The sequence below is a fragment of the Chiloscyllium plagiosum genome, unplaced genomic scaffold, assembly GCF_037043375.1.
Source record: "Chiloscyllium plagiosum isolate Xiang-an unplaced genomic scaffold, Cpla_swu_hap1 HiC_scaffold_43, whole genome shotgun sequence".
Classification (NCBI taxonomy): Eukaryota; Metazoa; Chordata; class Chondrichthyes; order Orectolobiformes; family Hemiscylliidae; genus Chiloscyllium; species Chiloscyllium plagiosum.
In genome coordinates, this window is record NW_028270181.1 from 6462592 (window position 1) to 6486262 (window position 23671).

General features: G+C 44.7%; 1 protein-coding gene across 1 annotated transcript; it reads left to right on the forward strand.

Annotated features, from left to right (window-relative positions):
• Window positions 1-2521: 2521 nt before the first annotated feature.
• On the forward strand, window positions 2522-23238 carry slc29a3 (solute carrier family 29 member 3). The gene is made up of 6 exons (XM_043679158.2): window positions 2522-2730; window positions 7765-8131; window positions 9217-9299; window positions 12853-13079; window positions 13780-13942; window positions 20334-23238. The coding sequence occupies exons 2-6, from the start codon at window positions 7877-7879 to the stop codon at window positions 20995-20997; spliced, it is 1392 nt and encodes a 463-aa protein (XP_043535093.2). The 5' UTR covers window positions 2522-2730; window positions 7765-7876; the 3' UTR covers window positions 20998-23238.
• The last annotated feature ends 433 nt before the right edge of the window (window positions 23239-23671 follow it).

Sequence of the window (23671 nt, forward strand, 5' to 3'; positions counted from 1 at the left end):
AGCTGACATTGGAACTGCCAAACCGAAGAGGCGGACTTTTAAATTGATTGTCTTAAAGGCAGGATCAGCAGCAGAGAGGTTTAGGGAAACAATTTGAGTGATTAGGGCACAGATAGTTGAAACCACAGTCACTGATGATAGTGCAAAAAGGAATTAGAGAGACTGAATCTAGAACTGGAGAAGCCTGGTAAAGATAAAGAGACTGGAACATATAAGGAGATCTGTAAAGATTATCACAGAGTTACAGAGGAAAAATTGTGACGTAGTGGAAAAAACCCAGACTGAATGAATTTGTATTTTGTGAATAAAGTGTGTGTGTGTGCAGCAGCTTCCACCTGCATTTGTAATTTGTTAAATCAGTTGATCAAATAAATTATCTAATTATCTACCTGCAGCTGCTGAGTGGTAAAAGGCATGTTTGTTTATGGGAAGAACATGCAAATTTTGCTGTGAAGTGCAAAGCAGGATAAATGATAATTAATTGTTCCATTGCTATTCCTCCACCCCAGGAGCTTGTCAACTGTAGTTTGTGTTTTATATTTGGAATTAATCTTTCTGAATTAATGGCAGGGAGTTTGTACAATGCGGCAGGATCATTGCAAAAATCTTGAACAATAGCTTTTTGTATTCATAGAGGGCATTAAATACAGTAAGGTGTTTCAGAAGAACTCCCTGGGCAATAATTATTGCAGTATCACCATGGTCATCACAGTCCAAAGAGCTACATTATAAGGAGTGATTTACAAAGAGGATAGTGAGGCTAGGAAGGTTAGGGAGAGAATTCCCGACCTCAGGGCCAGGAAAACTGAAGGTAAGGTTGCGAATATAAAGCGACCAAAATTGCAAATGCACAAGAGACCAGTATTAGATGATACTGATATTTCTGAGGCTGGATGAGGTCAAAGACACTGGGATTCAGAGTGATAACTTTAAAATCGGCCCACTGTCATAAATCCAACAAGGGTTGATTCTTTTTAAAGAAAATATCGGGGATTCGGCGTATTTTCGGTCATGTTTTCCGAATCATCCCATGCCAGCATGTTACTGAAAATCAGAGTGATTTAATGGATGCAGAGTAGTCAGCATTATCTCAGCCACCGCTTTCAATACTCACTCTCCCAACTCATCAGCAATGTACACTGAGAGCAGTAGGCACCATCTACAAGATCAACCACAACAACTCATCAAGAATCCTTCAACACGATCTTCCAAAACAAGGGCCACTATCATCCAGCAGGTACATGGGAACACCAGCACCCACAAGTTCCCCTCCAAGACACTCACTATCCTGACTTGGAAATTTGTTGCTGTTCCTGCCCTGTCACTGGATCAAAATCCTGGAATTCCCTCCCTAAGGGATTCAATTTTACTGAACACACTTAAGGAATTCACTCCCTCAGGTCAACCAATAGCATGTGGACTGCAGCGGTTCAAGAAGGCAGCTCACCACCACATTCTCCAGGGCAGGCAATAACTGCTGGTCCAACCAGTGACACCCATGTACTGTGAATGATTAGATAACCTACAGTATGGGAACAGGCCCTTCGGCCCAACAGGTTACTCTGAAGAGTAACCCACCCACACTCATTTCCCTCTGACTAATGCACCTAACACTATGGGCAATTTATCATGGACAATTCACCTGGCCTGCACATCTTTGGATTGCGGGAGGAAATTGGAGCATCCGGGGGAAACCCATGCAGACACGGGGAGAACGTGCAAACTCCACACAGACAGTCACCCGAGGCGGGAATCAAACCTGGGTCATTGGCACTATAAGGCAGCAGTGCTAACCACTGAGCCACTGTGCTGCCCGTAAATGAATAAAAAGCTCTGGGTTGCAGGTATGGACATACTTAAAACAAACACAGAAATTGCTGGAGAAACTCAACAAGTCTGACAGCATCTGTGGAGAGAAACAGAATTAATGTTTCAAGTCCAGTGATTCTACTTCAGATAAAACAAAAAGTGTGGAAGCTGGAAAGACAAACTGCTGGAGAAACTCTTCAGATCTGGCTGCATTTCAAGACAGAAACAGAGTGAATGTTTTATGTAGTGCGAACCTACAGAGAAACAAAACCTGCAGTTCCTTGTTTTATTTTATGTAGTTGGCTGGAATATGTTTAGCCTGTTGCCTGAAAACCTTTAAAACCTGCAGATTGCACCGGAATTATCTTAATCGTTGCTGTTAAATGTGAAATAACAGAGGAGCAGAGTTAATTCTCAGGTTCCCATCTGATTGCTGCAGTATTTGCACCTTTTATTTGTTTTAATTTTGATTCATTTTTTGCTCTCTCATGACAACCAACCAGAGACAGCATTGCAATGTTTGGACAATCCTGCAGAGGGTTCCTTTCTGCGGGGAACCCCTCACTTATTCTGAGACAAGTTTGAGAGAGAGTGCTGGGGAAACCGCCTAGATCCGGAATGCAGCCTGCTGATTGGATACTCGCTGCAAGGGGGTGGAGAGATTGGTGTGGAAGGGCCGAGCGGCACCGGAACTGGGAGCGAAAGCTGGAACCGTGCAATGCGGCGAACTCCAGGGACAGCGACAGGGCAGTAGCTCCAGTGCGGAGCTCCGCGGTAGCAGCAGCGACCCTCTCTCTCTGGGGACAGCGATGGAGCAGTAGCCCCAGTGCGGAGCTCCGCGGTAGCAGCAGCGACCCTCTCTCTCTGGGGACAGCGATGGAGCAGTAGCCCCATTGCGGAGCTCCGCGGCAGCAGCAGCGGGTCGGTAAAGTCTGGGCCCTGGGTTTAAGTAGCTCTCTGTGTGAGAGATGGATAGAGTGTGTGAGGGTCAGAGAAACTGAGACAGACAGAGAGAGAGTGAAACAGTGAAAGGGAGAGAGAAACACAGGGAAAGTTGAGGGGGAGGGAGAGAGATTGTAAGGGGGACGATGGATAGAAAATGTGGAAATCCTCGTAGGACAAACAAGACATTCAAGAAAGGCAATGTATGAAAGGGTGTTTTGGTTGTCTGTGTGTGTGGTATTGAGATGGAGGTATGTGTATCTCAGGGAAATGGGCAGAAGGTGCCTGTGTTTCTCTGGGCAAGGACAGGGATATTCCTGGTTTACAGTATCTGATTTATGTAACTGTGCTAAGATACATTAAACTTGTTACTGTAATCATATTAGGAGACAATGTTTCTGTTGGAGTTTGAGTGAGAGAGACAGATGCCTTCTTTGTGATTAATGTCTGATATCCATTGAGATCCTGATTATACGTTTCCACAGCCATGTGTGCTCTGCACCTTCTGAAATTTGCTTGTTTTCAGAGAATCCCTGTGGAGTGCAGTGTTCATGGCTTTGTTGTCCTGAGGGAACAATAATGGGAAAATGGAGTTTCTATCCTTGGCTTTATCAAAATGTAGCCTTCAGAGTTTTGTGTATGTTTTGAGTTTCTGTTTATATGGCGGGGGTGGGGCGGGGAGTGCAGTTGCAATTTTGCACTGCCAATTATTGGTACAGTTTCACATTGGGGCTTAATTTTAGAATCAATGCATTTCATTTTAATGCGCTGTCTGGTTGTCAGGCTCAGGTATTCACCAGTTGTTTGCAAGAAACCCACTGTTTTGCAAAGCAACTTTGAAAGCCTACCAAAAATGATCAATTATCACTTAATGTCTTGAGTTGGAGTGAGCTGGACAGAAGAAATTGCTCCCCCTTGCATTTGGACTAAAAGTGTTTGCATTGTAAAAATTACATTCAAGTGGCAAGTTTAAGGAAGGACATTTTAGGCTCTGTGTCTATTTGAAATGTGTTCAATAAAACTGTGTTTCTCGACACAATGATGCTCAGGAGCGATTGACTGAGACTACACTTTCAGACAGGAACCTTGCAGTTACATTGTCCCTCACTTTATTATTTGTTATTTTTAGACTCACTGAAGTGAAACCACTTTTGCACCAATATAACACTTGTGACACAACTGTACTAATCACAGATGGGGTGGCATGGTGGTTCAGTGGTTAGCACTGCTGCCTCACAGTGCTAGGGTCTCCGATTCGATTCCAGTCTCAGGCGACTGTGTGGAGTTTGCACATTCTCCCCGTGTCTGTTGGGTTTCCTCCCACAGTCCAAAGATGTGCAGATCCGGTGAATTGGCCATGTTAAATTGCCCATAGTGTTAGGTGCATTAGTAAGAAGGAACTGGGTCTGGGTGGGTTACTCTTCGGAGAGTTGGTGTGGACTGGTTGGGCTGAAGGGCCTGTTTCCACACTGTAGGGAATCTAATCATGTTGCCTTTTGTGACATTTATTATTTCTGGGCAGGTCCTTTCACCAGTCCCTGTCACTTAAAGGTGATGATTTGGTGATTATTTCAATGTTTTGTCCCTTTCAAGGTGATGTGCACGTCTACTTGTAGTTTCAGCGTTGAAGAACAAACTTAGTTTTATTGAATCCCACTCAGGCTGACCAAAGTTTCAAATCCCAATGGATCAGTTTTCAATGATGCTGCTGGAGCTGTGAATAATGAGCAGGAAATGGGAGGGACTTCAAAAATAAAAACAGAAATTGCTGGAGAAACTCAGCAGATCTGGCAGCATCGGTGGAAAGAGAAAAGGAATTGATATTTTGAGTCTGATATGACTTTTCAGAACTGAAGTTCCAAAGCAGATCTGTTGGACTTGAAATATTAACTCTGTCTCTCTCCACAGATGTTGCCAGACCTGCTGAGTTTCACCACTTGCTGATTTTATTTCTGATTTTCAATACCTGCTGTATTTTGCTTTTATTTGAGAGTCATAGCGTCATAGAGATGTACAGCACGGAAAACAGACCCTTCAGTCCAACCTGTCCATGCCGACTAGATATCCCAACCTAATCTAGTCCCACCTGCCAGCACCCGGCTCATATCCCTCCAAACCCTTCCTATTCAATTGTACCAGCCTCCACCACTTCCTCTGGCAGCTCATTCCATACACGTACCATCCTCTGCATGAAAAAGATGCCCGTAGGTCTCTTTTATATCTTTCCCCTCTCACCCTAAACCTATGCCCTCTAGTTCTGTACTCCCGACCCCAGGGAAAAGACTTTGTCTATTTATCCTATCCATGCCCCTCATAATTTTATAAACCTCTAAAAGGTCACCCCTCAGCGTCCGATGCTCCAGGGAAAACAGCCCCAGCCTGTTCAGCCTCTCCCTATAGCTCAAATCCTCAGAACATCCCAACTTGCTTAAAATACTGTCACCTTGGAGGAAAAGGGCAACAGATACACGGAAACATCAGCACCTGCAGGTTCCCCTCCAAGTCACTCAGCATCCTGACACTTGGAAATGTATCACCATTCCTTCAGTGTCGCTGGGTCAAAGTTCTGGAATTCCCCCCCTTAACAGTATTGTGGGTATACACACAGCAAGTGGACTGCAGCATTTTGAGAAGGCAGCTCACAATCACCTTCTTGAGGGCAACTAGGGACAGGCAATACATGCTGGCCCACCAAACAATGTTGACATCCCAACAATGAATTTTTTTTTTATGGAATCCTTTGCATCCATCTACCAGGGCACTCGGGGTTTCAGTTTCCCAGTCCCTGCAGAAGTTGATAGCTCTGACAGTGCAGCCCTCCCTCCGTCATTCTCTAGACTTGTCAGCCTCGATTCTGTGGTGAAACCTCTGACCTGGAGTCTGAACCCACAACGTCCTGAATGACGGGTGAGAGAGAGCAGGCTGGCTGCTCGGTGCAATTTACTGAAACCAACTGTTGCGCCTGTGCAGTGCAGAGACACTTCAATCCTGTGTGGCTTTATTTCTTAACTGTGTTAATAATGAGTTTTGTAAAGAAAATGAGAGGAGTGAGTATTGAGACAGACTGTTGAGACAAGTGTCAAGCTGCCTGTGCTCAGCATGGCAGTATTTTTGGAGAGTTACTCATCGAGCACAAAAATCGCCAAATAATTGGGTCAATTGTCTTTTTATTGTGCTGTAAATTTCATAATCATTGATTTTATTGGGCCCATTAAATCCGAGTCAACTCTGTATTTCGGTTATTGTGTACTTGTGGAATTGATTGGACTTCAGGACGTCTGGTGTGATTTCACTATGAATTAAGTGCACCAATGGAAATTTTGACAAGTTCCCTTCAGCTTCTGGGGAGATGCTGGAGCAGGACACAGCCGGAGAGAGAGCACTGAACCAGACAGGCAGCCATAACAATAGGCCAAGGGACTGGCTTTTGAAAGTGTGTGCAAACTGCTGTCTTCTTTTGATGAGAACTTTTTTATCGGGAGGATGATCAAGCAAAATGTGACACCCGACTCTTATGAGTGAAGAATAAGTTGATCAAACAGGCAGTTTGTAAGGGAACGGGGGACTTTTACGGAGAAGGGAGAGGTTGAGGAAGGTAATTATAGAGCTTAAGGTATGGGCACCGATGATGAGGTTGAGGAAGGACAAGGCACAAAAGCTGGAGGAGCACGGAGATGGTGGGGGGGGAGGGGGTCTATGTTTGGAGGAGATCACAGAGTTAAGGAAGAGTGGGCTATTGAAGTTTCTGAAAATCAGCATTCACAATTTAAAATGGAGGTATTGGCAGGACTAGGAGTAAATCTAGGAGTGACTACAGGGACGAATGGGAAGTGGACATTAGTACAAATTGGGACAATGAGTGGCAGAGTTTTGGATGTGTTTAGGTGTCCATGGAGTGAGACATTGGTCAGGGAACATTGGAATGGTCAAGGCCAGCAGGTTTCAGCAGCGTTGCCCTGAGGTGGGAACTGAGATAGTCATTCAGCACGGAAATGGACCCCTTGATCCAACCGTGGGTAATATTGTGAATGTAGAGCGGAAGAGTGCAAAGGTGCCTAAAGAGTTTCTCAACACCCCGTCTAAAGATAGCTGTGTCATGTTGCGTGATGTGTCAAGAGATGATGCTCCCCTCACAGGGCATGTTTGGAATGTGGAAATGTTGAGAGAGCTTTGTGGGGCAATCAAAAAGTTCTGGTGCAGCAAATGCACAATAGGAGCAGGAGGTGGTTAGTCAGTGCTTAAAACCTGCTCACTTCTGGTCATCATTTCACAATTCACGAGTAATGTTCATGGTAAAGGCAATCAGATTGCATTATCTGTTCCTCAATCACATCCCAGTGATTTGTCTCGTTTTTATCAAAACTTACTTTCACTCCTAAAGTGGTGAAGGTTTCCTTTCTCCAAAGTTGATTTCGTTTCTTAAAAGCCTCAGTTGTCTGACAACCACATCATATTGTCAGAAAACTACCCACAGTGTGCTTAGATTGATGCTGATATCGATTAGTGAACCAAATAGCCCTCTTACAAATGACTGGCTTGAAAAATGTTGTGGGGGGACAGGAATCGCAGAAAAACAGTTTGATTTACCCTTGTACCACAGACAGGATGAGGAGGTCACTGGCTTGGCTAACATTTATCACCCAACCCAGAGAGCAGTTAAATATCCATACGTCTGGAGTCACATGTAGTCCAGATCAGGTAAGGATGGGAGATTTCCTTCCTTGAAGGGCATTAGTGAACCAGATGGGTTTTTCACCTGACAATTATTTCATGGTCATCAGTAGACTCTTTAATTCCAGATTTTTATTGAATTCAAATTTTACCGTGGCAGGGTTCGAACTCCAATTCCGAGAACATTACCTGGGTCTCTGGATTAAGAGTCCAGTGATAATACCACTCGGCCATCACCTCCCTTTGGCTTAAATCAGTGGACCAAGTAGCCAAGTATGTCCACGGCAAGTGTCAGACTTTTGTGTTCAGGAGTTCACTAACTCCTCCTGTTTTGTTTCATAGGTGTGTTGCAGCATCACAGGAGACCTGAAAAGCAGATGTTATTGTGGACAATTGCCCTATCATTGTCCTCTGACATCGTCCTCCCTCTGGCATAGTCCCAGCTTCAGTCAAAATGGAAAGTCAAGAGTCTCTGTACAGCACCCCCAACTCACAGACCGAAGAGGAGGACTCTTTAATCTTCACGCCTTTGGTTCGAAGTCACTTTCAACAGGCACCTCCTGATAAGTTCAATGCAGTCTATATGATTTTCTTCTTCCTTGGGATTGGCTCCCTGTTGCCATGGAATTTCTTCTGCACTGCAAAGCAATATTGGTTGTACAAGCTGAGCAATGCTACAGACCACTCTCCCCAGCGAAATGACCTTGGTGTGAGTATAATGCCATGGCAAGTGTGCTGCATTTGGCAACACATTGATAATCAACTTGTAAATCTTTCCAGAACATACCAATGGCGTGTAGTCAGAGCGGGAGAAATTCATAGTTCTGCCACCCGATGGACAGAAATCTCCACCAAGCTCCCAGGCTGCAACATGCTGTGTTGTGCTGCATGGTGGCTCAGTGGTTAGCACTGCTGCCTCACAGCGCCAGGGCCCCATGTTTGGTTCCACCCTCAGGCAACTGTCTGTCTGTGTGGAGTTTGCACATTCTCCCCATGTCTATGTGGGTTTCCTCCCACATTCCAAAGATGTGCAGATGAAGTGGATTGACCATGGGAAATGCAGGGTTACAGGGATGGGGTGGGGGTGTGGGTGTAATGCTCTTAGAGGATCGGTGTGGACTTGATGGGCTGAATGGCCCGTTTCTACACTATATAGGGATTCTATGAACATGCATGTAAAAGTGTGTGTTGCCATAACAACACAGACTCCACACGTGATTTTAATCCAACACCACCATCTTACAGTTACAATTACTCAAACAAAAGCATCGCATTGTGGATGCAGGACATCTTAAAATAAAAACAAAGTCCTGGAGAAACCCAGCAGGTCTGGTCAGGTCTTTTTATTCCTGTTACAAGAAAGAGTCAGACAAGAATTTGAAATGTGTACTGTGTCTGTCTCTCTCTCATGTTCTCTCTCACTCACACATATGCATATATACAGATGATGCCCAGCCTGCTGAGTTTCTCCAGCATTTGCTGTGTTTAGTTTATATTCACGGCTTCCTGTTTAAGATGTCCTCCGAGGAAGACCCACCTTACCTAAGCAATACTTATCTGGTCCTGTTTCAAGACCTCTGTCAGGCCATGCCTCAACCTTGTCCTTTTCCCAGGAAGGGTCTCCTGTTTATTCAGTCTTTCCTGATATTTCTAACCTCTTCAGTTCTGGTGTTACCTGCGTGCACCTGTTCTATGCCTCAGTATCCTTTTTGTAAAATTTACAGTAGTTTAATCCCTTATATAGTAAGCATTGCAGCAATCTAAAACCTGTTCTCATTTTGGCTTGTTTCCTAGAATTATTTTGAGAGCTACCTCTCATTTGCATCGACTGTACCCTCTGTGCTATGCCTCATGGTTAATTACCTCCTGGTGAACAAGTAAGTACTGTTGACAGCAATTGACTGCTCCTATTTCCTGTTTAACCTGTTCCAGCACAATGTGTCGTAGTACGGAGGATTGGTTAGTTCAGGTGGCTGGTTTGTGTTGCAGGGTGACAGAAACCGTGTGAGTTCAATCCCCACTCCAGCTGAGGTTACTGTGAGGGACTGTCCTTCACAACCTCTCCCCTCACCTGAAGCGTGGTTACCCTCAGGTTGAATCGCCACCAGTTGTCTCTCTGTAATGAGAGCGCAGCCCCATGGCCCTCTAGGACTCTGCCAAATTTACCTTCATAGTAAGAATGTTTGACAGTCATTGCCTGGGTAGTGGCATTGATCTTATTTGGAAAGGTAAATACAGGTCGTTCTGCTATAACGCGACAGTTGTGTCCCTCAGCAACCTTGTTCTATAGAAAATCGTTCTATAGAATATCACCTAGGAGACAGTGAGGTCTGCAGATGATGGACATCAGAGTTGAGGGTGTGGAGCTGGAAAAGCACAGCAGGTCGGGCAGCATCCGAGGAGCAGGAAAATCGACATTTCGGGCTGGAGCCTGTCATCTGGAATGTGTTGGGCTCCGGCCCAGTCGATTTTCCTGCTCCCCGGATGCTGCCTGACCTGCTGTGCGTTCCCAGCACCCCACACTCAACAGTAGAAAGTTTGTGTAATCCATGCAGCGTCCATAATTTGTCAATCGCATTAAAGCCAATTTGAGTTAATGACACGTGCGTTATGCCAGAGCTACCTGTGTGAGACTTTCCAATACTCATCATTCAACAGAGTGTGGGCCATTTGGTCCATCTCCTCTGTGCTTGTGCTGGCCCGAAAGAGCTGTGTTTCTGAAGTTTTTAATTTCCAATACCTGGATTACTTTCTCTGTTCGAAGAGGGCAAAAGTCTGCATGCTATCCTTTCTTGTGCATTATAATTTATTGTTCCCTTTGAAATTTGGTATTCTTCTGATGCTGTCATTTTGTTCAAATTCATAAAGATTTATAACATCAAATGGAACGACCAAGGTATGAGACAATTGATTAGTTATTTCAGAGCAGGGACAGTGGACCCAATAGTCTCCCTTTGACTTATTGGATTCTCTGATGTGAAAATCAAATTTGCCAACAGACCTTTTCCATTTCAGGAATTTTTAGTCGTCCCATTGTTCCATAGAATTTGCACAGTGTGGAAGCAGGCCATTCAGCCCATCAAGTCCACACTGACCCTCCAAAGAGCATCCCACCCTATCCCTGTAACCCTGTGCACCTAGTCTGTCTATCCCTGGACACTGCGAGGCAATTTAGCACGGCCAATCCACCTAACCTTCGGACTGCCAATAATTCCAGGCAATACTTACCCTTGAACCAAAGTATTATTAACCAAATGTAAAACTGAGGGACCATTTTGGGTTCCAGTTTTAATTCATGTAAGTTTTACTGCCCCGGCTTGCACTTATTGCCCATCCTTAATTGCCCCAAGGACAGTTCAGAGTCAACCACATTGCTGTGGGTCTAGAGTCAAATATAGGCCAGACCAGGTAAGGATGACTGATTTCCTTAAGGCCATTACTGATGTGTTTTTTTTAATGACAATTGACAATAGTTATATGGTCACTATTAGGCTAGCATTTCAATTCCAGAATTTTATTGACTTTAAGTTTCACCTTCTGGGATTTGAACCCCTGTCTGTAGAACACTAAGATGGATTATGAGTCCAGTGATGTAATCCCAACTGACAAGAAAACAGAAATATCTGCACTTGCAAAATAATTCGTTGGTATCAGAGGACTTAGATTTGCCAGGCTCTCTATAAATAAATGTTCATTTATTCTCCTGTATCTAAGATGTTGTAGCTGGATTTTGGAGATTTTATCAATTTTATGTATTAAATAAAATCCAGAAGCAGACCATTCGCTCCGTTTAAGCTCCATGTGTTGCTGTTTAGATTCCAAGTGGGTCTCCTTTTATTGCATCTACTCCACCTCTGTTTTAAGTTTAATTCTCTGTTCCCCTCTCCATCTCACAAATACCTAGTTTCCTTTTCAAAAGCATTTCAGCTATTTGCCTCGAGCTTCTCCTGGGTGAGTTCCGCATTCTCTGAATAAAGAATTTATCTGTAATTACCTGTTTAAATTTATTATTAAATGTATTTAAAGATTGGGTGGCACGGTGACTCAGTGGTTAGCACTGCTGCCCCATAGCGCCGGGGCCCGGCCTCGAGTAACTGCGTGTGTGGAGATAGTACGTTCTCCCCATATCTGAGTGGGTTTCCTCTGGGTGCTCCGGTTTCCTCCCACAATCTGAAGATGTGCAGGGTAGCTGGATTGGCCATGCTAAATTGCCCATAGTGTCTAGGGATGCGCAGACTAGGTGGGTTAGCCTAGTGAGAAGTGCAGGGTTACAGGTATAGGGTAGAAGGGTTGGGTCTGGGTGGGCTGCTGTTTGGAGGGTCGGTTTGGACTTGATGGGCTGAATTTTGCCTGCTTCCACACTGTAGGGAATCTTTGATTGTATGTACTGATTGTGGTGGTGAATTGTGTGGACTTTTTAACATAACGATTGTGCAATCACAAAAGCATACAGTACTGAGAAAGCTAGTTTGGCCCATCATGCCTATATTAATAGCTCTTTAATATAGCTATTTGGTTGTTTTGATTGCATTGAGAATCCTGCAAACGTTTCCCTTTGTAAATAGTTATCCAGTCCCTGTCTGGAAGCAGTGGTTGAATTTCCTTCGCCTGTCTCCTGAGGCGGTGTGTTCCAGATCACAATTCATTACTCTGTTTTCCTTGCCATGTGTCGCCCCCAGATTCTTACACCGATCACCTTAAATCTGTCTCCTGTTGTTGCCAGTCTTTCTGTGTCAGGCAAGCATTTCTGCATATTTACTCCCCTCAATATCCTTCACGGTTTTGAACAACTCTCATCAAATGTCTCTTTGACTTTCCCCAATGCAAGAAAAGTTCTTACTGTGGGATTTCTGTGGGTTGTGGCCAAAACATTGAATGTTTTCAAGAAGTAGTTAGTTAGATACCTTTCTTAGGATGAAAGGGACCAAAGGCTGTGGGGGGGGGAGAAAAGAGAACGGGGTTCTGAGTGGGTGATCAGCCATTAGTGAATAATGTAGCCGGCTTGAAGGGCCAAATGGCCTACTACTCCTGGTTTCTGTGTGAGAACAAGCCCAGCATCTTCAATTCTTCCAGCTCACCAAGGGCCCACACTAATCATTTATTTCTTGCAGAGTTTGTCTGCACCACCTTTGAACTGAGGCTTTTCTGCTTGAGGTATGGTAGTCAGGATTGGATTCAGTCCTGCAGCAGACAGCTAACCAGGTTCTGTGGAGCGTCCTTGCTTTTGTATTCCTGTGGTCTTGTGTGTAAAACTTGGGGAGCTTTTTTAAACAACTATCTCAACTCGTCTGTCCATCTTCAGAGTGTACCTGGTCCTACATCCCTCTCCCAATTGTACCGGGATAGTTTGATTTTCCTGCATTGTTCTCTATTAGGGAGTGGATTGGAATAATTCAGTACCATCTCTGCACATCTGTTCTTTTGTTTTAGGATTTCTGCAAAGGTCCGCGTGCTCTCTTCCTTGTTTGTCATGCTCATTATATTTTGCGTCACCACCGTTCTGGTGAAAGTGGACACCTCTTCCTGGACCTACGGGTTTTTTGGTATCACCATGGCCTGTGTAGTCATCATTAGCGGAGCTTCCAATGTATTTCTGGGCAGTGTTTTTGGAGAGGTTGGAAGGTTTCCCATGAAGAACTTGCAAGCGTTAATTTCAGGTAAGTTACATCGAGTGTACAGCCTGAGAACAGCCCATTCAGCCCAACTCGTCCATGCCAACCTCTATATTCCTCAACACAACTCCTCATTGAACTCCATCAGTATGTCCTTTTGATTCTCATGCAATCGTCCAGTGCACCCTAGAAGTATCTGTGCCATTTGACTCAGTACTCTGTGTGGTTGCAAGTTCCACATTCTCTGCAGAAAGAGATTTCTCCTCAGTTCTTTATTGTACGTGTTAGTGACTGTGTCTTACGTGTATAGACCATGGACTGCCCCAAATAAGTGGAAGCATCTTCAAGTCCAAATAGTGCTGCTGAGGAGGAGCCCATTTGGTCCATTGATTCTGTGCTGGTCTTTCAAAGCACAGACTATTTCTTGCCCCAAACCATTGCAGTTTAACCTCCAGGAAGCACCAATCCAAATCCCTTTTTGAAAGCTAATATTGCATCTGTATCCACCATCTAATCAGATAGTGCATTCTGATCTGAGCGCTGGCAGTCTAATCACCTAACTGGAGTCCTTCATGCCTGGCCTCTGTCGCAGTGGGGCACTTAAAACTCAATGTTAGCTAGCTCACAGCTTCACAACTGTGGACTAAAGTTGCTTCTGTATTTGGAGAAATGTGAAGTTGCCCATTTCTGTGGAGTGATTTGGTTTCTGGTCTGATGTTCATTGCTTCTTTTGCTTCCTGTATAGGGCAAGCCATGGGAGGGACGTTCAGTGCCCTGGCTTCAGTGATAGATCTTGCTGCTGCTGGTTCCATTTTAGACAGTGCACTGGCTTATTTTCTCACGGCTGACGTTTTCCTCCTCATCTGTATTGTGCTGTACCTGACCCTGCCCAGGATCCCATATTCCAGGTAAGCATGTTCCCTCATCGTCTTTCATTCTGACCATTGGACTCTCTTATTACAAAAACGCCAAAGTGAATTTGTCAGACCACCTCTACCTGAACGTTCCCCTTCAAGCTACACAACACACCATCCTGACCTGAAACTTTATCGTTGTTCCTTGAGGGTCAAAATCCTGCAGTTCCCTCCCTGACAGCATTGTGGGTGTACCAACACCAGGTGGACAGCACTTGTTTAAAGAAGGCAGCTCACTAGCACCACCTCCAGGGCAATTGGGGATGGGCAACAAACGCTGGCCCAATCAGTCAGAAGTCACATGACACCAGATTACAGTCCAACAGGTTTATTTGAAATTAAGTGTCACTTTACCTGAAGATGGAGCAGTGTTCTGAAAACTTGTGACTTCAAATAAACCTGTTGGACTAAACCTGGTGTCATGTGACATCTGACCTTGTCCACCCCAGTCCAACACTGGCACCTCCACATTATAGCTCAGTCAGTGATAAGAGTCATAGGGTCATACAGCACAGAAACAGAGCCTTCGGTCCAACCAGTCCATACTGAACATAATCCCAAACTAAACATAGTCACACCTGCCTGCTCCTGGTCCAAATCCCTCCAAACCTTTCCCATTCATGTATTTATCTCAGTGTCTTTTAAGTGTTGTAACTGCGCCTTGCATCCATCACTTCCTCAGGGAGTTCATTTCACACATGAACCACCCTCTGTGTTTAAAAAATGTTGCCCCAGTGAAGTACACATTTCATGAAAAAAGAGAAATAAAAATGAACGTACTTCAAAGCAAGTCTGAAATATTCCCCGAGTATGGACAGTTGTTGGGTTAGTAACATTAGTGGTATGAAGTTTGATTTTAACTGTCCTGAATATGGAATGGAACTTAAACAGAACTGACTGGAAGAAAGTTGGCTACTTTTGGGAAAGATTTTCTAACATTTTTTTCTATTCCTTTATGGGATGTGGCTGTTACTGGTAGAGCCAACATTTGTGGACATCCCCTAACTGCCGCTGAACTAAGTAAATGTGAGACCAATTAGGGGCCAGCCATACTGTTGTTGGTCTGGAGTTACATATAATGCCAAGTTAGGATGGCTGATTTGCCTCCATTAATAAGGCCATTAAGAATATAAAACCATAAGAAATAGGAACAGGAGTAGGCCATTTGGCTTCTTGAACCTTTTCCACCATTCAATAGGATCATGACTGATCTGACGATCCTCACATCCACTTTCCTGCTCCTTCCCTGTAACTCTTGATTCCCTTTCTGGTCAAGAATCTATCCATCTCAGCCTTAAATTTACTGAAGGACTCTGCCCCACAGTTCTCCAGTGGCAAGGAGTTCCAAAGCCGCTCAATTCTTGGAAAGAAAAAAATTCCTCTTCATCTCAATCTTAAATTGGTGCCCCTTGATTCTGAGACTATGTCCTCTGGTCCTAGACTGTCCCAAGAGAGGAAACATCCAGACGTTTCATGGAGAAAATGAGAAAAGAGATGTATAATTACTTGCATTTGAAAGCAAGTCTCCAATATTCCCAAGATGTTGTTTGCTGGGTTAGTAACATCATGGGTTAGGGACATTAGTGAACCAGATGGGTTTCTAAGACTATCAGTGGTAGTTTCACGGTCACCATCACTAAGAGTAGTTTCAGTTGCAGGTTTTACTTAATGCATTTAAGTTCCACCAGTGACCATTGTGAGATTTTAACTCATGTTCCCAGGAGCATTTACCCATTCAATGACATTATCACTGCCATCCCACCTCTTTCCTTTCCCATTGGGGATGGTTCTGGGGTTTAGAAGGGGCTACAGTAACCCAATTTCAAATATGCACAACACACAAAGGTGGTCAGGAAAACATTGGCAAACACAGCTCCCTTAAAGTGTTTGGAAAATATCATACTGACGTGGTGAAAGTGAAGTGCAAAGTTATTGCATTAATTCACAGTTACTTACCTCTAGTTATTTCTGTTCTTTCCTCCATTGTCATTAAAATTTCAGCAGTCATAGAGATGTACAGCATGGAAAGAGACCCTTCGGTCCAACCCGTCCGTGCCGACCAGATATCCCAACCCAATCTAGTCCCACCTGGCTGATATCCCTTCAAATCCTACCTATTCATATACCCTTCCAAATGCCTCTTAAATGTTTCAATTGTAGCAGCCTCCTCCACATCCTCTGGCAGCTCATTCCATACACGTACCACCCTCTGTGTGAAAAAGTTGCCCCTTAGTTCTCTTCTTATATCTTTTCCCCTCTCACCCTAAATCCATGCCCTCTAGTTCTGGACTCCCCCACCCCAGGGAAAAGACTTTGTCTATTTATCCTATCCATGCCCCTCATGATTTTATAAACCTCTATAAGGTCAGCCCTTGGCTTCCAACGCTCCAAGGAAAACAGCCCCAGCCTGTTCAGCCTCTCCCTATAGCTCAAACCCTCCAACCCTGGCAACATCCTTGTAAATCTTTTCTGAACCCTTTCAAGTTTCACAACATCCTTCTGATAGGAAGGAGACCAGAATTGCACGCAATATTCCAACAGTGGCCTAACCAATGACCTGTACAGTCGCAACATGACCTCCCAACACCTGTACTCAATACTCTGACCAATAAAGGAAAGCATACCAAACACCTTCTTCACTATCCTATCTACCTGCGACTCCACTTTCAAGGAGCTATGAACCTGCACTCCAAGGTCTCTTTGTTCAGCAACACTCCCTAGGACCTTACCATTAAGTGTATAAGTCCTGCTAAGATTTGCTTTCCCAAAATGCAGCACCTCACATTTATCTGAATTAAACTCAATCTGCCACTTCTCAGCCCATTGGCCCATCTGGCCCAGATCCTGTTGGAATCTGAGGTAACCCTCTTCGCTGTCCACTACACCTCCAATTTTGGTGTCATCTTCAAACTTACCTCTTATGCTCGCATCCAAATCATTTCTGTAAATGACAAAAAGTAGAGAGTCCAGCACCGATCCTTGTGTCACTCCACTGGTCACAGGCCTCCAGTCTGAAAAACAACCCTCCACCACCACTCTGTGTCTTCTACCTTTGAGCCAGTTCTGTATCCAAATGGCTAGTTCTTCCTGTATTCCATGAGATCTAACTTTGCTAACCAGTCTCCCATGGGGAGCCACCTTGTAAATGGTGAATCAATAGTTACCATCTGTTGAGCTAGGTGCTACAGGACACTAATGGAAAAGAAAACACTCCCGACCTATTCAATTCTTCCTTGTTAATCAGTGTGGGCACTTCCCTTCCACAAGTGTGACTGGGTTAATTGTAAATGTCACTTGGCCAAATTAATTTGTGCTGGCTCAGGTGATGGAAAGTCAGTGGATTGCATTTCTATTTCTGCCAAACACCAAGCGAATCTCCACTTGTTCAACCCTGCACTTTCACCACAACCCAAAATCGTTGTCTCTGGCTGCAAGTGCCCACTTCCCACAAATTCAAGGTGGTTTTGTGCTCTGGACCTCTACAGATTGGGGCTTTCTCAAACTATTCTCTGGAATGATCCTCTGGAGAGGTGCAGTCCATTGGAGTAGGTTGTGATCCGCTGTACCATCCGCTGCTCCTGTTGTTAATAGTTTCTAATTAACCTGTTCAGAGATGTCATTATACATCCTGGAGTAGGGAGGACTTGGACTCCTGGCTCAGAGATAAGGACACTCCCACTGCAGCATGTGTCCCACTCTGAGGTATATGCACGTTTAATTGGTGACGTTGTTGTATCTAGTTAGACTTGAATCTACTACAAACCGACCGACTCCCACAGCTACCTGGACTACACCTCCTCCCACCCCGCCCCCTGTAAAAACGCCATCCCATTCTCCCAATTCCTTCGTCTCCACCGCATCTGCTCCCAGGAGGACCAGTTCAAAATACGTACAACACAGATGGCCTCCTTCTTCAAGGACCGCAATTTCCCCCCCGACGTGATCGACGATGCCCTCCACCGCATCTCCTCCACTTCCCGCTCCTCCGCCCTTGAGCCCCGCCCCTCCAACCGCCACCAGGACAGAACCCCACTGGTCCTCACCTACCACCCCACCAATCTCCATGTACAGCGCATCATCCGCCGTCACTTCCGCCACCTCCAAACGGACCCCACCACCAAGGATATATTTCCCTCCCCTCCTCTATCAGCTTTCCGTAGAGACCACTCCCTCCGCGACTCCCTTGTCAGATCCAGATCCATACCCCCCACCAACCCAACCTCCACTCCCGGCACCTTCCCTTGCAACCGCAGGAGGTGCAACACTTGCGCCCACACCTCCCCCCTCACTTCTCTCCAAGGCCCCAAAGGAAACTTCCATATCCGCCACAGATTCACCTGCACCTCCACCCACATTATCTACTGCATCCGCTGCAGCCGGTGTGGCCTCCTCTATATTGGGGAGACAGGCCGCCTACTTGCGGAGCGATTCAGAGAGCACCTCTGGGCCACCCGGACGAACCAACCCAATCACCCTGTAGCACAGCATTTCAACTCCCCCTCCCACTCCACCGAGAATATGCAGGTCATTGGACTCATCCACCGCCAAACCACAACAACCCGACGGTCGGAGGAGGAGCGTCTTATCTTCCGACTGGGAACCCTCCAACCACAGGGGATGAACTTGGACTTCACCAGTTTCTTCATCCCCCCTCCCCCCATCTTGTCTCAGCCGAATCCCTCCAGCCCGGCACCGCCTTCCTGACCTGCAGTCTTCTTCTTGACCTCTCCGCCTCCACCCTACTCCGACCTATCACCCTCACCTTGACCTCTTTCCACCTATCACATTTCCAACGCCCCTCCTCCAAGTCCCTCCCTACCTTTTATCTTCTCCTGCTGAACACTCTCTGCTCATTCCTGAAGAAGGGCATGTGCCCGAAACGTCGAATCTTCTGTTCCCTAGATGCTGCCTGACCTGCTGTGCTGTTCCAGCAATAAAGTTTCAGCTTTGAATCTATGTAAAACAACTCAGGGACTACATCTTCGTGTTTGGTCACCATAGAATAACTTTTAGAATACTGTGGGTGGCACGGTGGCACAGTGGTTAGCACTGCTGCCTCACAGCGCCAGAGATCTGGGGTCAATTCCCGCCTCAGGCGACTGACTGTGTGGAGTTTGCACATTCTCCTCGTGTCTGCGTGGGTTTCCTCCGGGTGCTCCGGTTTCCTCCCACAGTCCAAAGATGTGCAGGTTAGGGTGAACTGGCCATTCTAAATTGCCCATAGTGTTAGGTGAGGGGGTAAATGTAGGAGAAGAGTCTGGGTGGGTTGCGCTTCGGCGGGTCGGTGTGAACTTGTTGGGCTGAAGGGCCTGTTTCCACATTCTAAGTAATCTAATCTAATTTGGGATAAAGTTGAAATGGTTTGTGTTTTCAGTGTTTAATGTCTGCAACAACTGACTTAAGAAGTAGACTTGCATTTGTATTTTGCCCAATGCTTCATGTTGAATTAGAGTGCAGACACTGTAACTGTGCTGGCTAAGGAAGATTTCATAAATAGCAGAGGTGAGTTAAACTTTCTTTGAATGGATTGGTTGAGGGATCTGACAGATGTGCCTGCACTATCTTGGAATAGTCTGGTGGTGTTTTTAATATTCTCTTTCCCTGCCTTGTCAACCCCAGCAGGACAGCATTTCTGACAGTGTAGCACCATTGTGACTCTAGCAGCTTGGATTGGATCCTGAAGACGTGGAGTGAGGTTTAAACCCAGAACTTTCACTGGTGGCACTCACTTCAAACCCACATTTGCCGCCAGGATCGATTTTGCAGTTTTTGTTCATTCGTTTATGGGATGTAGGCATTGCTGACTAGGCCCCCTACTGCGAATCCTCTTGCAAGGATGCCTGCCTTGAAGAAGTTTTCCTCCTCTCTCTATTCCTGATGAAGGGCTTTTGCCCGAAACGTCGATTTTTACTACTCATCGGATGCTGCCTGAACTGCTATGTTCTTCCAGCACCACTAATCCAGAATCTGGTTTCCAGCTTCTGCAGTCATTGTTTTTACCAACTATTACCACGCTAACTGCCTAACCATCACTACCCTAACCGCCCTCTATTAAGGACATTAGTGAACCAAAAGGTTTTTAACTGATTGCCATGAGGCTAGCTTTCTTTCCAAACCCTTACTGAATCTGCTAAGGTGGTATCTGAGCCCATGTTCCCAGATCATTAGTCTACATCATTAATCTAGTGACACTACACTATGACTTCCCCTAATGTACTTTCTTGTAGATTGTGACATTAAATCAATGGGTATTTTGCACAGAGAGAGTTCCCAAGGTCCATAATCATAAATTCCTATCCCTGATAATAAAATTAAGATATTGAGAATTGTGTGTCCTGTCCTAATTTCTAATGTAAATCTAACATTTCTGTTGTTTGATCCTTAGCTACTATCTGAAGAGTCTGGATCAGAGAACACAACACACTGGAGGTGAACCGAATGGTTTAGTCGCTAATGACACTGGCTCAGTCAGAAGTGCTTCCCCTTCAAGCAGTGCTGGTACAATTCCTCCATTGAAACCCATCCTGAAAAAGACTGCAGGCGTGGGCTTCAGTGTATTTTACACCTTCTTCATTTCCATCATTATCTTCCCTTCCATCTCGTCCAGCATCAAGTCCACTTCCAGAAACTCAGGCAGTGTGTGGACAACTAAGTACTTTGTGCCTCTGACCTGCTTCCTCTTGTACAACCTTGCAGACTGGGCTGGTCGTCAAATAACCGCTTGGATCCAGGTCCCTGGGCCAAAAAGCAAAGCTCTTCCCGTCTTGGTGCTTTTACGGACTGCCTTCTTGCCTTTGTTCTTATTTTGTAATTATCAGCCACGAGATCACTTACACATTGTATTCTTCGACCGAGACTTTTATCCTGCTATCTTCACCTCTGCCCTGGGCCTGACGAACGGATACTTGGGGACTTTGCCGATGATTTATGGCCCAAAGATTGTGCCAAAAGAATTGGCTGAGCCGACTGGCGTGGTAATGTCTTTTTTCCTGACTCTTGGCCTTGCAGCTGGATCTGCTTTTTCTGTTCTTGTCGTCCACCTGATTTAGCGAAGACTGTTCGAGCGTTTGTGGGATTTTAAACTAATTGAGAACTGCAGTGGACCAGAATTAGACTTTTCACCCTTCATATGGGAAAATACTTGGACTACATTCTGTAAAATAGAATCACCGTCTCAACAGGGCTATGAACTGGCTTGAGTTGTGCAGTGACTCTGTTGTTGCTATTGTTCAAATGTCTTCCATTTTGGACAATATTGGATCACTTTTTAAAAAATTATATTCATTCATGGGATGTGCAGGGTGCTGGAAAGACCAGCATTTGTTACCCATCTGCCCCTTGTACTGAGTGGATAGCTCAGATTTTTCAGAAGGCAGCTAATAATCAACTATGTTGCTATGGTTCTAGAGTCGTATGTCAGCTGGACCAGGTAAAGATGGCAGATTTCCCTCCCTAAAGGGAACTGGATGGGTTTTATTTTTACAACACTCAATAGTCATTACTTGATTGTCATCGAGGAGATTTCCACTCCCAAATTTGTATTGAATTCACATTTGGCCATCTGCCGTGGTAGGATTTGAACTTGTCACCGGAACATTAGGGCCTGAGGTTCTAGATTATGGGTTGAAGAGTGTGGTGCTGGAAAAGCACAGCCGGTCAGGCAGCATCTGAGGAGGAGGAGGAGAATCAACATTTCGAGTGTAAGCCCTACATCAGAGCTAATGCTCAAAACATCGACTCTCCTGCTCCTCAGATGCTGCCTGACCAGCTGTGCTTTTCCAGCACCACATTCTTAGACTGTTATCTCCAGCACCTGCAATGCTTACTTTCTCCCCTGTTCTGGATTGCTAGTCCGGTGACATTACCACTACATCACCACCTCCGCACTCCATTTTGATGTAGGTTTCCTACTTGGCCCTAGCTACATACGATCAGGTGCGTGAAAGATTATGCAGGTTGCTTAAGCGAAGGACTGTGCACTCCTTAGCCCTATCTTGAGGACATCGGTCTGGTTTGGATAACATTGCAATTCCTTATGATCCCTTTACTGAGTGGATTTAGTGCTGAGAGGAACCAGGAGGTGAAGGATGGTGTCATGATGGTGAAGAGCAGTGACATCCAATGCAAAACATTTGGAGTGGATTTGCTTCCCTGTTGGAGGAAGTCAAGTAGAATGTTAACCAGCCCCAATGCACCAAATTTCTCTAACATGCAACCCAAATGTATTCCTTGGGTTGATTTTAAAGAAACAAAAATGTTGGATAAAATTTTAAGTCATTTATTTTGTACCTTTTTTTTAAAAAAAAATCTGGAGCACCCAGGAGATGCTCCCAAAAGTGATCTTCCTGACCAAGTGGCTTCCATGTTTGAAAGGAGCAACATTTGTAATTGTTTTTGTTTCATTGAACAATAAAACAAAGAGAAACCAAAATTGCTGGAGAAACTCAGTGGGCCTGACAGCGTCTGTAAAGAGAGTTAACATGTCAAATTTAGTGACACTTTTTCAGAACTAGGAGGAGTTATAATTCTGAAGAATGGTCACAGGACTCAAATCTCTGCTTCTTCTCTCCCCAGAGGCTGACAGACCTGCTGAGTTTCTCCAGCAATTTCTATTTTTGTTTGATTGCAAACAAACAGATGTTCAGTACTTTTGAGAATTATAGGAAAGTGACATTTCTTTTGTTAGAAGTCCATTGTATCTCATTTCACACTTCTGCACACAGAAGGTTATGTATTGGATGGAGATGTCTCATTTCAACTGGGATAACGCATCCATCCTCTGACAAGCCAAACAGAGACTCTCTCAAGAATTCCTACAAGCATGGCATTCTAACCGGAACTCTTATCAACAAACACATTGACTTGGATCCCGTTTGCCACCCCTGAGAAAATGAACAGGAAATGACATCACTATAGGAAATGATGTCACTGCAGGAAATGACATTACCCAACCTTAGGAAACTCAAACATATAAATAGAAAGCAGGCTACATGACCAGCGCTTCATGAGGAGGTGCACTGAAGATGTTACCTAGTATGGTGATGAAATGTCTGAAAATGAACCTTCCAGCTCAGCGAGCAAACCTACATCCAGAACCTCAACCTGAGCTACACATTTTCTCAAAACTCATTGGATGGGGAGTTTATTTTTTTAAAGAAACTGATCATACCTTTTGATTGAACATACAGATATACAATTTGCCAAATGTATAACCTCTGAGCAGCCTTGACACAGAGACTATCAGAAGGAAGATGATGCCAAATAAAAATATAAATCTGTGTTTAACAATTTCACTGAAGCTGGAGAATAATTTCTTTCCTTTTACAGAATCAACATTTTGAATGCGGTAGTGTATTTTAAATTGAGCCATGATGGTAAGGAAACAGATTGGTTTAAAATTACAATGAAAGAAAGGTTATCAATACGCAAGGGATGAATTAGCAGTTAGCATAAAAGGCTCACATTCAGTGAGAGATGGTGAAAATCAGTCCAGATTTTGTATATAGTTGGGAGAATGATACATTAATTTCTCAATGGATGAACAAAGAACAGCATGGCACAGGAAAAATACAGGCCCTTCAGCCCATGAAGACTGTTGATACATAATGCTTATCTAAACTAAAACCCTTTTACCTCTATGCTGTCCATATCCCTCTATTCCCTGCCTATTCATATGTCTGTCAAGCTGTTATTTTATCCCCCTCCTCCACCACCTCTGGCAGC